General features: G+C 40.7%; 1 protein-coding gene across 8 annotated transcripts in view; it reads right to left on the bottom strand.

Moving 5' to 3' along the window:
* Positions 1–15,629, bottom strand: part of PTPRK (protein tyrosine phosphatase receptor type K) — a 703,591-nt gene that overhangs the window by 59,699 nt on the left and 628,263 nt on the right. For 6 of the 8 annotated variants that reach the window (XM_038759705.1, XM_038759671.1, XM_038759663.1 and 3 more), the window contains one exon: positions 1,462–1,600. In XM_038759705.1, the coding sequence (XP_038615633.1) occupies positions 1,462–1,600 (139 nt within the window). Of the gene's footprint in view, positions 1–426; positions 469–1,461; positions 1,601–15,629 lie in introns of all 8 variants that reach the window. The other 2 variants (XM_038759712.1, XM_038759656.1) reach the window with 2 other exon arrangements.

The following is a 15,629-nucleotide window of genomic DNA, read 5'->3' as shown; positions in this document are numbered from 1 at the left end:
ATCACAACCCTCAAAACAACAACATAAATGTTTTCAAATCCCACTAAATATTTTAGACTTTTAACCAATATGATAAGTCTATCTCAGCTGGAAATGACTGATGATATATAATTGGAAGCCACTTCAGAATGCTCTTGTAACAGACTTGAGGTGACTGCAGTAATTTGAATGGTGAAGTAATACAGTACTTCAACTAAGCTAGCTCACAGTTGCAAGTCTGGTCTAGATGAGACTGTTACCTGAAGATTGAAGTTGAAAAATCTTACTGACCTTCATTTCAAAATCTGTATCACTTGTTTCACTCTGTGAATATCTCTATTGCATATATGTAATTTTCAACCACAAAGGTAGACAACAGAGAAAAGTGAAAGCATTATTGGGGAAAGCACATTTGTAGCTAACTGACACAAAACACTAGAAGCATACCTAATGTTTCTAATGCAGACGGTTCTTCTCCAAGTTATATATCTCCAGAGGGTAATTGTAAAAAGGCAACACATTAAAAAAAAATCTAATGGAACAACTGAAAACATGTAGTATGACTCTTGCACAATTTCAATATACACTACATTCTACTTTAACATATGCAACCAATGCAAATTATATTCTTCAATAAGAGGTCCAGAAATTAGAAACCTCTGCTATGGGAAAACTCTTCCATAACCAAGGACATGACACGAGCAAGACAAATTGGTTTGTGCCAGGTATTCCACATGGTCAAGGTTGAAGAAATGGTGGGGTGGCGGGGGAGGCATCTCATTAGTTTTTTTAGTTGTTAAGATATTACTGCCTTTAGGAAAATGCTAGTACATTAAAAATGTTCTAGAATATAAGCAGAAAAGATGTGCATTTGCATATGAGGACTTAATCAGCAGGACATATCAGTCTTTGCTGAGAGGAATTTAGTTTAATTTCCAAAGTTTAAAGCATCTTTTTATAATTCCAGAAGATGGTGCTATTGATCGATCTCTGGCACATAGTGTCCAACCTCATTTATTTATTTTATTCATAAATGCATACCCATACTGAAGTTTCATTACAGCACCACCATATCCTTTTAAAATGCATTCCTATCTACGTAGCAGAGATTTTAAAATATAGACTACGGTCTTGTGTATGTGTGTGTGTGTATAACGCACATGCATACCAATCAAAAGAATGAAATCTAGTTATATTAGACAGTAAAGACATAACATCCTTTGAATTTCAGTTACATCACTCTTAACTAGATAAATAGAACTATTTCAGTTTGCAAAGTTGTCAACAGATGCTTGTGGATCCTAAACAACACGTAGCTTACAATGAAAGAATATCAGGAATAAAAAGAGATGCCGCATAAGTGCATTAAAATTTAGTTATTCCTCTTGACAACTCCCCTACCCTGAAATGCCCTGGGAAAGAATACCTGAGGATTACGTGATATCAAAGGCCAATAGACAGAGAAAAATTTGGAGTCCTTACCTCTTTTTGACAATTAATATGACAACTAGGAGGAGCAGAATGAATACCAGGATCCCAGCACTAATTCCTGCTATTTTCACCACTCGATCAGTCTGCTTGGCTGGATCTGGAATTACCTCTGGCTCTTCTGTTGCTGCTGCTAAATGAATCAAAAAAAGAAGTTACTGAAAGCATATAATTACCAACGAAAGGAAAATGTTGTGAGCAATAAATTTCTCCGGAAGATAAGTTTGTGCATTTTATTTATGTAAAACAAATGAGGAAAAAAAAATAGGTAAACGTAACTGCACCTGGAACTCTGAACTTGGGGTTAATCATTGGAGAGGGTTGGTTGGTTGTGCTTAATGTGATTAACCTTGGAAATGACCAAAGACTGAACATGTGGAATCTCCTTTCCCGGGAGACTTTGGAAACAGAATAGGTGGGCAAACACCTGGTTTAGAAAGGGGTTGTTCCTGCCTGTAGGAGGGGAGATAAACTGGGAGAACAACTTGGGTCTCATCTGGCGCTCTTTCCAGAACGCTGACTAAAACACAACTCTTCCCCTCACTATCACCAATGGCTCTTCTCACCTCTTGCACAAAACAAAATCTCAACTCTTGGGCTCAAGACTATCCTTTGGCTCCCTCTTACCTATCTGCTCTTTTCCACTCCCAGTTCATAGACTCTGCTTTCCTCAAAAAAATAACAACAAAAAACTTTCCCATGTTCTTGACTCTTCTGCCTGAGACCCACTGTAGTGAGAAGTCACCGTATTTAATGAGCACTTACTGAGTACAACACACTGTACTAAGTCCTAGAAAGAGAAGAACAGAGACAAGTCACTTGTTTCCTGCCCACAAGGAGTTTACAGTTTAATTGTGGAGATGGATATGCAAAATGATTTACAAATAGGAGAAGGAAGAACAAGGATCAGAGGGGTCCGTGAGCAAATGTGCACTGTTCCCTCCTTTCCCCGTGCCTGGATTACTCTACACTTTCAGTTTCCTTGAAGTATGTACCCCTTCCGTGATTAACCCACCCGCATTCTCCTTGTCTTGTCATTTCCTTAGCCATCTTAGCAGTCTTCTATATTTATTATTGCATATGTATACTCTCACACTCTTTGAATTATTGTACATTCCTTAATGTCCAGTTCTATATTATTGCATATGTATACTCTCACACTCTTTGAATTATTGTACATTCTTTAATGTCCAGTTCTATACTTATTATGGCATATGTATACTCTCACACTCTTTGAATTATTGTACATTCTTTAATACCCAGTTACCACCTCAGAGTATACATTCCTTGAGAGCTGGGAGTGTGTTGCGTATTTTCTGTGCCTACCACTGTACTCTGCCCACAGAAGCGTAGGTTCTGAGAACTATTTCGGGTTTAACCTTTCTTCTCAGAAAGCAGGCTCTGAAAATATGATTCCGAATGAAACTTTGGAATGTATAGCTAGTTGCCTTCAGGTGCCTGAGGAATATATGTTGGACTAAAGTATAAGTACCTAGAAATACACATTTTAGTTTCTCCCCAGTGCTTAGCTGGGTACTTCTATTTTCTGATTCAAAACCAGTTTTATCCAGAAACACTTTTTTTCTAACTCAAAAGAAAACCACCAAGGGACATGAAATCTCTTCCTTAAAAATATAATCAGACACCACACCCCATGGAAGCTGGTCAATGGGAAAGAAGTAGGCTTCCTTAAGCATTTTCCATGGTCTTGAACTAGCCGAAAGCAGTAACACCACCAGGACTCCAGAGCCCCGTTCATAATACACACACCCACAAAGAGACAGCTCAGTCCTGCTCTTTCACTTTGCTCATTCCTACTCTATAAATCTTCACCTCTTTAACCACCAGTGAGCATCCTGAGATTCTCCACTGCACTATTTGCCAAGAATCATGTAACTCTTTGGACAACAAAGATGTTTCAACTGGATGATGAGAGGTCTCCAGAGGGAGCGTAGCAGAAACGATATACAAAACAGGCTGCTATAAAAATGTTTTAATATGCCTTTAAAATTTCACAAATGATCCCCACAGTCTTTTGGTGCCATTAAACACAGTAGAAAGCAGAAAGACTCCTAGACCGTCTCAAATCTGACTTTCTTTTTCGAAAGCTACGAAACCCTAACGGACTCTAAATAAACTTTCCTTCAACATACTGGAATCATTTTTGTTAGGCTTTAATCGCGTATTATCAGATAGATTGCCAAGGGGCTGGAGAAGTGCTGGAGGAAGAAGAGAAACTGCAAAACAATTCCCACTCCTCCAACTCATAAATAAGTAGAGCCGGCACTACAGATTATGTGACCTAGAGGAGTACACTTGGGCTTGAAACCTTGCTTCCAGATTTGACTGTTGTATTATATCTGTTCTATAATATCTCTCTACTCAGAGCCCCCCACCAAAAAAAAAAATATATTCGTGGGATCTAGAGAATCTTCTGAGTAAAAATGCGCTGATTGTAGGGTGGGTAGGGAGAGGTAATAATAATTGTGATATTTATTATGTGCCAAGCACATAGAAGCAGCTTGGCCTAATGAAAGGAGTCCGAGTCTGGGAGTCACAGGACCTGGGTTTTAATCTTGCCTCTGCCACTTTCTTATGTGACCCTAGGTAAGGTTCTCCGTGCCTCTGTTACTTTATCTGTAAAATGAGGATTCAATTCTACTCCATCCTATTTAGACTGTGAGCTCTATGTAGGGCAGGGCCTGTATCCAAGCTGATTATCTTGTATCTACGCTTTATCCCAGTGCCTAATATAGTGCTTGGTACACAATAAGCGGTTAAGCAGCACCCAAAAAAAGCACTGTACTAAACTCTAGAGTTGATTCACTATAAGCAGGTTGGACAAAGTCCCTGGCACACCGAGAGGCTTGTATTGAAGTTGCAGATCTGATCCAGAGAATGGATTCCACTGACAAACTATAAATGATTTGGAAAGGAATATACATAGTCACACGGGTACTGTTAACATGTATATTCACATGTGTTGGTCTACAGGAACATTCCATCACAGTGAGGAGAGGCTCCCGGGAAAAAGGGTAAATAAATGGCTGAATAAGACTGCGTAAATGAACCAAAATAAGACTGTGTGGTTGGTCAGTGGCTCTGAGGAGGCTTGACTGATGGACAGCAATCCACACTGAATTCACACTCAAGTTCATTTTGACAATCAGTGGGCTCCACGCAACAACAACTGGAATGAACTGAATTTTTAGAGGGGCTTGGATTGATCCATGGACAACAGTCCATAGTGATAGCTAGATCGTGGGATCTAGAGAATCTTCTGAGTAAAAATGTGCTGATTGTAGGGTGGGTAGGGAGAGGTAATAATAATTGTGATATTTATTATGTGCCAAGCACATAGAAGCAGCTTGGCCAAATGAAAACAGCCCGAGTCTGAGAGTCACAGGACCTGGGTTTTAATCTTGCCTCTGCCACTTTCTTATGTGACCCTAGGTAAGGTTAATGAAATAAAAAATGTGGAGGGGAAAGCTTTGGATGAAGTCAGAAAATTTAGGCATACTGATGGTCCATCCCTAAATCATATACAGAGGGGAAATTGATCAATCAATCAATAGCATTTATTGAGCACCTAGTAAGTGCAGAGCACAACACTAAGCAACCATCGTACAGTTCTGGTAAGCATTCTATTGTGACTGTCAGTGACAGAATCCTGGGTTGGGTGAAGCACTGCCATCTCTCAAGATGGGGCTGCTTAATCGAGATAAAAGCCCTGTATGGAGGTCTGCCTCTCCTGTCCTGATTTTGAGAACCCTAATTTTGAAATCAAAATAATAGGGAGCTATTATTGTGCAGCAATCACTAATTTTTGGGCAGAAACTTAATATCCCCATTAGTCAATAAGCCCAGACCCAAGGTTGAATCACTAGGGTACAGTAGGTCCCAGGTTCCGACTCCAGGACAAACCACAGGCTTAATCTCTCACTCCATTTTGTACAGGTCAAACCAGTTTGTGAAGAAAAAAATAAAAACTGGGCCAGATAACAATATATCAGTATGACAACGGCTTGTAACCTCAACCTGATTGTTCACAGCCTTGTATTCATTTGTTAAACTAGTTGTTGGCATATCCTCATTTCTAAAATTGGTTTAATAAAACAGTCTTCCACCATAGACAGTCGGGGAGAAATTCTGCTCAAGTTGCACTTGCTTTTATTAGTGACTCTCCTGACGAAGGAAACCATGAGAAGGGAGAAAAACATTGTTTTGCTAATATAAAAAGCAGCACCACCAAATAACAGCCCTGAGGAGTCATTTGGAGCTGTTGTGTAAATAGATAATTATGCACTTTGTCAAATCCATATTATTAACTCAATAGCCTGTAACAGTGGACTTTCCAATGGTGGTGATATTATGGGAATCTTAAAATGCATATTTTTTAACTCAATGATCCATGGAAGTCATTATCATTCATCAGGTCATGGAACTCTAAGAGTCTTGTTAGCACACAGATCACTGATCTGCTGATCCGATACAGTCAGCCAGTGGTTCTTTGCCAACACTTTCTAGAGAAAAATGCTCCCTCAAACCTTAAACTCAAAAGCACCTGCCATATGCTTCTTTAAGAGGCTAGGAAAATTTATTTAGCCTATGCCATTAGGGACATCAGGAAAGTCACCTGCCAAATTCAAAGCTGGGGAAAAAGGGGTGACTGGAAAATTTAAAAAAAATCTGCCTTTTGAGATGGAACTGTTCACAGCAATACACAAAATTCACTCAAATAAATTTTGAAATTTCCCTCAGGCCACAGTTGATACAACGCCTTTGTTCTGGCTTCTCCTAAAAGGGATGTAGGAGAATCTTCAATTTCAAATGTATCATTTTATCTCCCAGAAAATGATTATAATAAAACATTTTATTATAAATCCCTTAGGTTAGTAATAATCAGACTAGTATGCCGAATTATGCTCTGCTCATACATGGCAACATTGCTTACGTACAGATATTTTGTTTTAATAATAATGATAGTATTTGTTAAAAGCCTACTATGTGCAAAGCACTGTTCTAAGCGCTGGGGGGGATACATGGTGATCAGGTGGGGCTCACAGTCAATCTCCATTTTACAGATGAGGTTACTGAGGCACAAAGAAGTTAAGTGACTTGCCCAAAGTCATACAGCAGGCAAGTAGTGGAGCCAGAATTAGAACCCATGACCTCTGACTCCCAAGCCCGGGCACTTTCCATTGAGCCATTATTTTAAAATAATAGAATCTATACATAAAACCTGATGTCCAATAGCCAATATTTCAAGACCAACTAAAGTTAAAATGGTTAATGGAGATGTCAGCAGGGAATACTCTGGTGAGGTAGTTACAAAGCATTGCTTTCTTACAAAAAAAAAAAGGTTAATATATCACTTCATTGAGAGAAATCAGCTGGCCCCCTCCCACCTGACCTTGCTGATCTTCCACGACAACCCAGTCCACACACCTCACTACTGTAATGTGAATATACTCACTGTATCGAGATCTTGTTTATCTTGCTACCGATCCCCTTGACTGCATCCTCCCTCTGGCCTGGAATTACCTTCCCCTTCACAGTGGATAGATCACCATTCTCCCAACATTCACGTCCCTACTAAAATCACATCTCTTCCAAGATGAGATTTTCGTGTCTGAGCCTTGCTTTCTACATCCCCGATGCACATGGATCTAATTCTTCTTAAACACTTTGATAGTCACACCTTCCCTAGCCCCACAACCCATGAATAACTCCATCTGTAACTGATTTTAATCTCTGTCTACCCCTCTAGACTGTAAGCTTCCCGTGGGCAGGGATTGTGTCTATCACTTTTATTGTATTATACCCTCCCAAGCACTTAGTAGAGTGCTCTGCATACAGGAAGTGATCAATAATACCACGGATTGACCGATTGTTTGTAAGTACTTTGAATGGGCTTCACATAGTTGTAGTGTGTCCAGACACACATACACACACACTTGATTGGTGAGTGTCCCCTGTGCTAGTCAGAATGCACTGCAGAATAGTTAACTCTCTTCATTCAACACTTCCAACTTGAAATAACATGATTTTCGTCTATCTCCATTTCAGATCCTGTTTTCAGATTCCTTTTCATACTGCACATTCTTAATCCTCTGGCTTTTCTTCCCTTTTGGTTTTGGATTAATAACAGTGGGCACTGAACAAATGATAATAATAATGACAATCGTTGTGGTGTTTGTTAAGTGCTTTCTATTTGCCAAGCTCTGCTCTAAGGAGCCGGGGTAGAAACAAGATAATCAAATTGGACACAGTCCAACCTTCATCAGGCTCACAGTCTAAATGTGAGGGAGAACGGGTAATGAATCTCCATTTTACAGATGAGGAAACTGAGGCAAAGATAAGTTTAAGTAACTTGCTCCATGTCATGTAGTAGGCACTAAGACAAGCTGGCATTAGAACTTCAGTCCTCTGACTCAATCAATCAATTAATCAATCAGTCATATTTATTGAGTGCTTACTGTAGGCAGAGCACTACAGTACTAAGTGTACTAAGTGCTTGGGAGAGTACAATATAACAGAGTTGGTAGAAATGGTCCCTGCTCATAACTAGCTTACATCATAGAGGGGGAGACAAACATTACTACAAATGTTAATACTAATATTTATCAACATATAAGTTGATATACATTTATTGATGTATAAATTAATGTAAATATGTTATAAAATGTAATAGGATTTTAGTAGCTTGGATCAGCATGGCACCAGTTTGGATGGAGAGGAAAGAGTGGATTGCGGAACTTGGTCTTGGAAAAATGTAATAAGCACAGACTGGTGACTAAATTAAAAATAAATGAATACCTAAGTGCTGAAGTGGTAATGGAGGTGGCTTGCCTGGGATGGAAGGGAATGCATCCTGGAGGAAGTGGCATTTTTAAAAGGTTTAGAAATACGGAAGGGACTTGTTGTTGTGAAGCTGAGAGGAGGGTGTTGTGTGAGGGAAGGAGTGCTTAATTCCTAGCAGCTTTCCATCATACAACTTGGTCTTTTACCTTTAGCCTAATTGCCTTTCCAATTACCTTCCCAACTCCTTGAATATTTCATTCACATCCTTCTTCTATTTTGTTCCCCAATTCCCCCTCCAACCTGGCTCCTGTGGTTTTTCTCTATATGAGCCCCTTTGGTTCCACAGAACCTTCTGGTAACATTTAGTGGAGGTTCATGTGAAAGGCCAAATAGGCTTTTCACCTGATCTGAAGGTCTTCCTCCCACTGCCATACTACTTCAAATGGCTTGAAGACATTTACAGTCACCAGCATGTCCCCTCTGCAGCTCTGCTAAAAAGGAGATGCTAATCAATAAGCTCATTGTGGGCAGGGAATGTGTGTTTATTCTTATATTGTACTCTTCCAAACACTCAATGAATATGATTGAATGACTGAGGTTGAAGAGGTTCAGATTCAACCTGATGATTTTCATTGCTTTCCAGCTTCCTTATCTTCTCACTCTCCTCTGGTCTTACACTCAAGCTTTCCCGGCCCAAAAAGGCAGATCTGTTCTTTTCTTTCCTCCAGGGTTCTACACTGGGGACAACTCCCCTCCTTAACCTCCGGTCTTTATCTCACAGACCAGAGACGTTTTATTCAACGTTCAGAAATAGAGAGAGTGTAAAGTGTAGCATTCCTAGAACCCTCCATCATCTCCTGTGGAAACAGGAAGAGGCAGATGGCGCAGTGGATAGAGCAGAGGCCCTGGAGTCAGAAGGTCATGGGTTCTAATCCCAACTCTGCCACTTGTCTGCTTTGTGACCTTGGGCAAATCACTTCTCTGGGCCTCAGTTTCCTCATCTATAAAATGAGGACTGAGACTGGGAGTCCCATATGGGACAGGGATGGTATCAAACCTGATTTGCTTGTATCCACCCCATCACTTAGCACAGTCCCTGGCACATAGTAAGCACTTAACCAATACCATAATTATTATTATTATTACGTGTGGCCTAACTGATTAACTTGCATTTACTGCAGCGCTTAGAACAGTGTTGACACACAGTAAGTGTTTAAGTACCATAAATAATGTGTTTCACACAAGGGCTAGAATCCAAGAACAGATTTAAAGAGGTTTCCTAAAGAATCAGAGAGCTATGGTACATATCCCACGATGGGCAATGCTTGTTACTTTTGATTGGAAACTTTTTAAGGGCAGGGACCTCATTTGTAATGCTTGTAATTCCCCTCAGACAGACACTATTATTGGTGATGATGAAGTCGTGATGATGATCATGACAGTAAGGGAAAAAACAAAAAGAAGGATGATCAGGAAGAATAGAAGGATGAGGAGAAGAGAGAGGGAGATTAATTTTAGCCTTTGGGAAAAGGTCGGAAGGTACATCCACAGAAGTGAAGGGGAAGATCTGACAATGCAAAATCTCCTTCTCCATCCTTCCTCTTGGCATTATCCTCAACACATCTCTCTCATTCAACTCATATATTCAGTCTGTCACCAAATTCTGTCAGTTCAACCTTCACAACATTGCTAAAATCCACACTTTCCTCTCCCAACTGCTGCCCTGCTAATCCAAGCACTTATCCTATCCAGCCTTGATTACTGCATCAGCTTCCCTGTCAACGTCTCTGCCTCCTGTCACTCCCCACTCCAGTCTATACTTCACTCTGCTGCCAGGATCATTTCTGTGCAAAGCAAATCAGTCCATGTTTCCCCACTCCCCAAGACCTTCAGTGGTTGCCCATCCACTTCTACATCAAACAGAAACTCCGTGCTGTAGGCGTTAAAGTGCTCAATTGCCTTGCATTTTACAATAACTCTTCACTTTCTTAGTACAACCCAGCCCACAGACTTCGGTCCTCTAATGTATTCACTGTATCTCCATCTCATTTGTCTCTCCACCAACCTCTCACCCACATCCTGCCTCTGGCCTGGAACGCCCTCCCTCTTCATATCTGACATGCAATCGCTCTCCCCACCTTGAAAGAGCACATTTCCTCCAAGAGGCCTTCCCCAACTAATCCCTCATTTCCTTTATTCACACTCCTTCTGCATTGCTCTTGCACTTAGATTTGCGTATTTATTCACCCCTCCTTCAGTCCCACAGCACTGACTTACATAACCATAATTTATTTATTTATATTAATGCCCGAATCCCCCTCTAGACTGTAAGATCCTTGTGGGCAGGGAACATGTCTACCAATTCTGTTACATTGTTCTCTCCCAAGCTCTTAGTAGAGTGTTCTGCACACAGTAAGCACTCAATAAATATGATTGATTAATCCTCTGGATTCCCTCACGTTTCCTTGAGTCTATCTTCCTCAAGGGTTTCCATGCTCATTGAAGTAGGAAATCCCCTTCCCCTTCTACTTCTCAAAATAAATAAATAAACAAAGGTATGGAGGGGGGGAGAGAAACAAGCAGGACTTCTACATGCCTCTTCCATGTTATCATTCGGCATTTGTCTTTCTAATGGTATGATGGGCAGTTTTCAACTTTGAAACATTCAAGGCTCATTAGACTCAAAGCAGTCTATTCATTGCCTGCTCATTTTTCCTCTTAGGACAGATATTAACCAACCCTGGGGGTTCAAAGCTACATAAACCCCTCAGCTACGCTATCATCTACATAATCCTTCAAGCACATAATATTCTGACCCATCTGAACACACTGAAATAATTCTTTATAAGAGCTCTGCAAACATCTGGACCAATCTTATTCCAGCTCATCACTGTGCATTTCAGTAATAGAGGTCTATTCTCAGCTTTCAACCAATGTTCTTGCATTGTAACAGATGATGTTACCAATATAGGATTAGGTTGCCATGGCATCGACAAACCATGATCTTATGTACCTTCTTGTTTACCAGACAAATGTTCAAGAAGAAAATATGAATCTCTCCCCATTGCATTCAATTGTAGTACTGGCAATTCAGAATATGTTATTTTTTCCAGGCAAGGGAAAATAGTATGGATTTCAGATTGTACTGAAAACTGGAATAATTTGATAACTAACCTTTGACTTTCATAGAGGCATATGTATGGTAAATTTTTATTACAGAATATTAGAACAATGGGAAGGAAAAAGGAAGAAGTAAAAATGCAAATGTTGATGCTCTATCCTAAGGCCACAAGGGACACTAATTGATTTTTGCTGAGTCTCATTCATGAAGGTGCATTGAATAAACTTGGGAATTGCCAGACTTCAGAGCAAATGTACTTTGATTATCCATAAGGGAGGGAATGTCTAATTCCTAGCAGCTTCCCATCATGCAGAAATTCCTCACCCTGGGCTTCAAGGCTGTCCATCACCTCGCCCCCTCCTACCTCACCTCCCTTCTCTCCTTCTACAGCCCAGTCCGCACCCTCCGCTCCTCCACCACTGGTCTCCTCACCGTGCCTCGCTCTCGCCTGTCCCGCCATCGACCCCCAGCCCACGTCATCCCCCGGGCCTGGAATGCCCTCCCTCTGCCCATCCGCCAAGCTAGCTCTCTTCCTCCCTTCAAGGCCCTGCTGAGAGCTCACCTCCTCCAGGAGGCCTTCCCAGACTGAGCCCCTTCCTTCCTCTCCCCCTCGTCCCCCTCTCCATCCCCCCATCTTACCTCCCTCCCTTCCCCACAGCACCTGTATATATGTATATATGTTTGTACATATTTTTTTACTCTATTTATTTATTTAATTTATTTGTACATATCTATTCTATTTATTTTATTTTGTTAGTATGTTTGGTTTTGTTCTCTGTCTCCCCCTTTTAGACTGTGAGCCCACTGTTGGGTAGGGACTGTCTCTATATGTTGCCAATTTGTACTTCCCAAGCAGTTAGTACAGTGCTCTGCACATAGCAAGCGCTCAATAAATACGATTGATGATGATGATGATGATGCAACTTTGTCTTTTACTTTTAGCCTCTTTGCCTTTCCAATTATCTCCCAACACCTTGAATATTTCATTTCTATTCTTTTTTCTATTTCCTTCCCCAATTCCCCGCTCCAGCCTGACTTCTATGGCTTTTCTCTAAATGAGCCCCATTGCTTCCACAGACTCTGCTGCCAATGTTCAGTGGAGTAATTTATCCTGCTCATTTCCTGGGTTCCAAGCTCCGGACCCGTCCTTTCCACCCAAGTCTGCCGGCCTCCGGCTTTTCTCTCCTTCATTGGTTGCCCACTTCTTCTCACCAAAACATGAGGTAAACAATGGATCTCAAGTGGGGTGAGATCTTGCCCAAATTAAGCCCTAACGTGAATTTACCAAGGTTCCTCTATAGTTTCTGAGAATATTATGCTATAGCCAATGTGTAAAGTTACCATTAATAGATGCTTTACACAAGTCAGAACCCGCAACGTGATGAGAAGCAGATTGGTCTAATATAAGAGCAGCAGCCTGGGAGTCAGAGGACCTGGGTTCTAATCCAAGTTCTGACACTTATTTGCCTGGTGACCTTGGGCAGGTGCCTCAGTTCCCTCATCTGCAAAATGGGGATTTGTTCTCCTTTCTACTTAGATTGTGAGTCCCATGGGAGACCGGATTGTCTACCTCAGTTCATAGTACAGTACTTGGCATGTAGTAAATGCTAAACTAATAAATACCACAATTGTTATTACTGTTAAAGTGAACTAAGTGTAGCTAAAAGTGCCGGCAAATAAAGACATGTTTTCCCCCGTAACCTAATCTTAAATACAGGTATGGCCTGGGAGTTTCTAATGGTTAAAGGAAGTGGATTCCACGGATGAGATATGTAATTACACAAAGCTTTAGCTCTTGCTGTCTTGAGAAGAAATTTAAGGCAATTTAAATAGCTAATTAGGATCTTTGAGAACAATTTAGAAAATAACTTAATGGGAAGATAAAACAATGGGATGGTATATTCAGTCTTGCCAAAAAGAAAGGTACTTTAATATCTATAGAACACTGTGCTAGAAGGCCCAAAACAACTTTAAAAATATTAATGCCCATTTAGGGATTGTGGAGCTCTTATAAGAGCATGTATACTTTAGTAATAATCAACAATAGTTTCAACAATCTACCTCAAACAAAATGTGTTGAGTTACAAAGAATGCAAAGCCTTGGCAGCTAAGTTACTGCCTTGTCTTAGTCACTATTATATCAAAAAAGAAAGCTATAAAGCAATGAGAAGCAGGATGGCCTAGTGGAAAGAGCACAGGCCTGGGATTCAGAGGACCTGGGTTCTAAACACTTCTCCATCTGCTGTGTGACCTTGGGCAACTCACTTAACTTCTCTCTGCCTTGGTTTCCTCAACTGTAAAATGGGGAAAAAAATCCTTCTCCTTCCAATTTAGCCTCTAAGCCAGATGTGGGACAGGAACTGCTCTTTGATCTTCCCCAGCACTCAGAACAGTGCTTGACACATAGTAATTGCTTTACAAATACCATAAAGAGCACGGGGCTGGAAGTTAGAGGACCTGGGTTCTAATGCTGGCTCTGTCACATGCCTGCTGTGTCACCTTGGACAAGTCACTAAATTCCTCTGTGTCTCAGTTACCTCATCTGTAAAATGGGGATTAATACTGTGAACCCCATGTGGGCATATACTGTGTCCAAACTGATTAGCTTGTATCTACCCCAGGATTAGTACAGTGACTGACACATAGTAAGCACTTAACAAATACCGTTAAAAAATTGTATAATATAGGAAGGGATACTTGTGAGTACATAGCATCATGGAATGGTTATTCAGCATACACAAGCCCAGAACAAAGCTTCAGAGTTAAAGGGAGGTGGCAGCTTGAGAGACTTTCTAGAGAGAGCTTGATCAATTTAGAAATCCCAACTGAAAAGCAGGTAAAGCTGCATTTAACATGTATTTATTTTCATGTTATCATTTAAATCCACTCTCACCCTCTCCTAATCTTTGTACCCACTTCAATTTACGTCTGATTAACTCCCCTCAGATTAAATGCTTGAGGGCAGGAATGACGTTTCATGCTTCTACATGCTCCCCAAGCCCCCAGTGTTCTAATAATAATTATGGTATTTGTTAAGTGCTTAATATGTGCCAGGCACTGTACTAAGTGTTGGGGTGGATATAAGCAAATCCATCCTGTCCCACATGGACCTCACAGTCTTAATCCCACATAGGCTTCTCTATGTTCTACCCATAGGAGGTACAATCTATTGTTGGTGGAGATGTTATCTCCTCCTTATAACTGGAAAAATATTCACTTGGACAGAAAGATTCTGATTAATCTAAAAAAAAAACCAATAAAACAACTCATCCTTTGTTCAGCCAAAGACAGGGAAGTTATGGGATCAGGGCTTACAAGATTGTGCTGATTAGGAATTGGTCTTTCAAAGGACAACCACGGATTTTGAAATATGATAAATCAATGGTATGTATTGAGCACTTACTGTGTGCAGAGCACTAGACCAACTGCTTGAGAGAGTATAATATAATGGAGTTGGTTAGCAGTGTGGCTTAGTGGAACGAGCACGGGCTTTGGAGTCAGAGGTCATGGGCTTGAATTCCGGCTCTGCCTATTGTCAGCTGGGTGACTTTGGGCGAGTCACTTAACTTCTCTGTGCCTCAGTTACCTCATCTGTAAAATGGGGATGAAGACTGTGAGCCCCCCATGGGACAACCTGATCACTTTGTAACCTCCCCAGTGCTTAGAACAGTGCTTTGCACAGAGTAAGGGCTTAGCAAATGCCATTATTATCATTACTATTATTATTATCATTATTATTCACTGCCCACAATGTGCCTAGTCTTGTGGAAGAGACAGATATGAAAATAAATTATGGCTGTGTACACAAATGCTGTGGGGCTGACAATGAATTGACTAAAAGGCACACATCCAGAGTGCAAGGATGACACAGAAAGAGAGAGGGAGTAAGGAAAATGAGGGAAGGGAACATGTCTACCAACTCTGTTTCACTGTAATAATAACAATAATAATAATAACTCTGGTAATTAATAATAATTAATAATGGCATTTATTAAGCACTTACTATGTGCAAAGCACTGTTCTAAGCACTGGGGAGGTTACAAGGTGATCAGGTTGTCCCACGTGGGGCTCACAGTCTTAATCCCCATTTTACAGATGAGAACTGAGGCACAGAGAAGTTAAGTGACTCGCCCAAAGTCACAGAGCAAACAAGTGGCAGAGCTGGGATTTGAACCCATTACTTCTGACTACAAAGTCCATGCTCTTTCCACTGAGCTACACTGCTTCTCAGTGTGCC

Source organism: Tachyglossus aculeatus, chromosome 2 (assembly GCF_015852505.1).
Source record: "Tachyglossus aculeatus isolate mTacAcu1 chromosome 2, mTacAcu1.pri, whole genome shotgun sequence".
Lineage (NCBI taxonomy): Eukaryota > Metazoa > Chordata > Mammalia > Monotremata > Tachyglossidae > Tachyglossus > Tachyglossus aculeatus.
The sequence above is the reverse complement of the archived record's forward strand: the minus strand, read 5'-3'. Positions and strand labels throughout refer to the sequence as shown.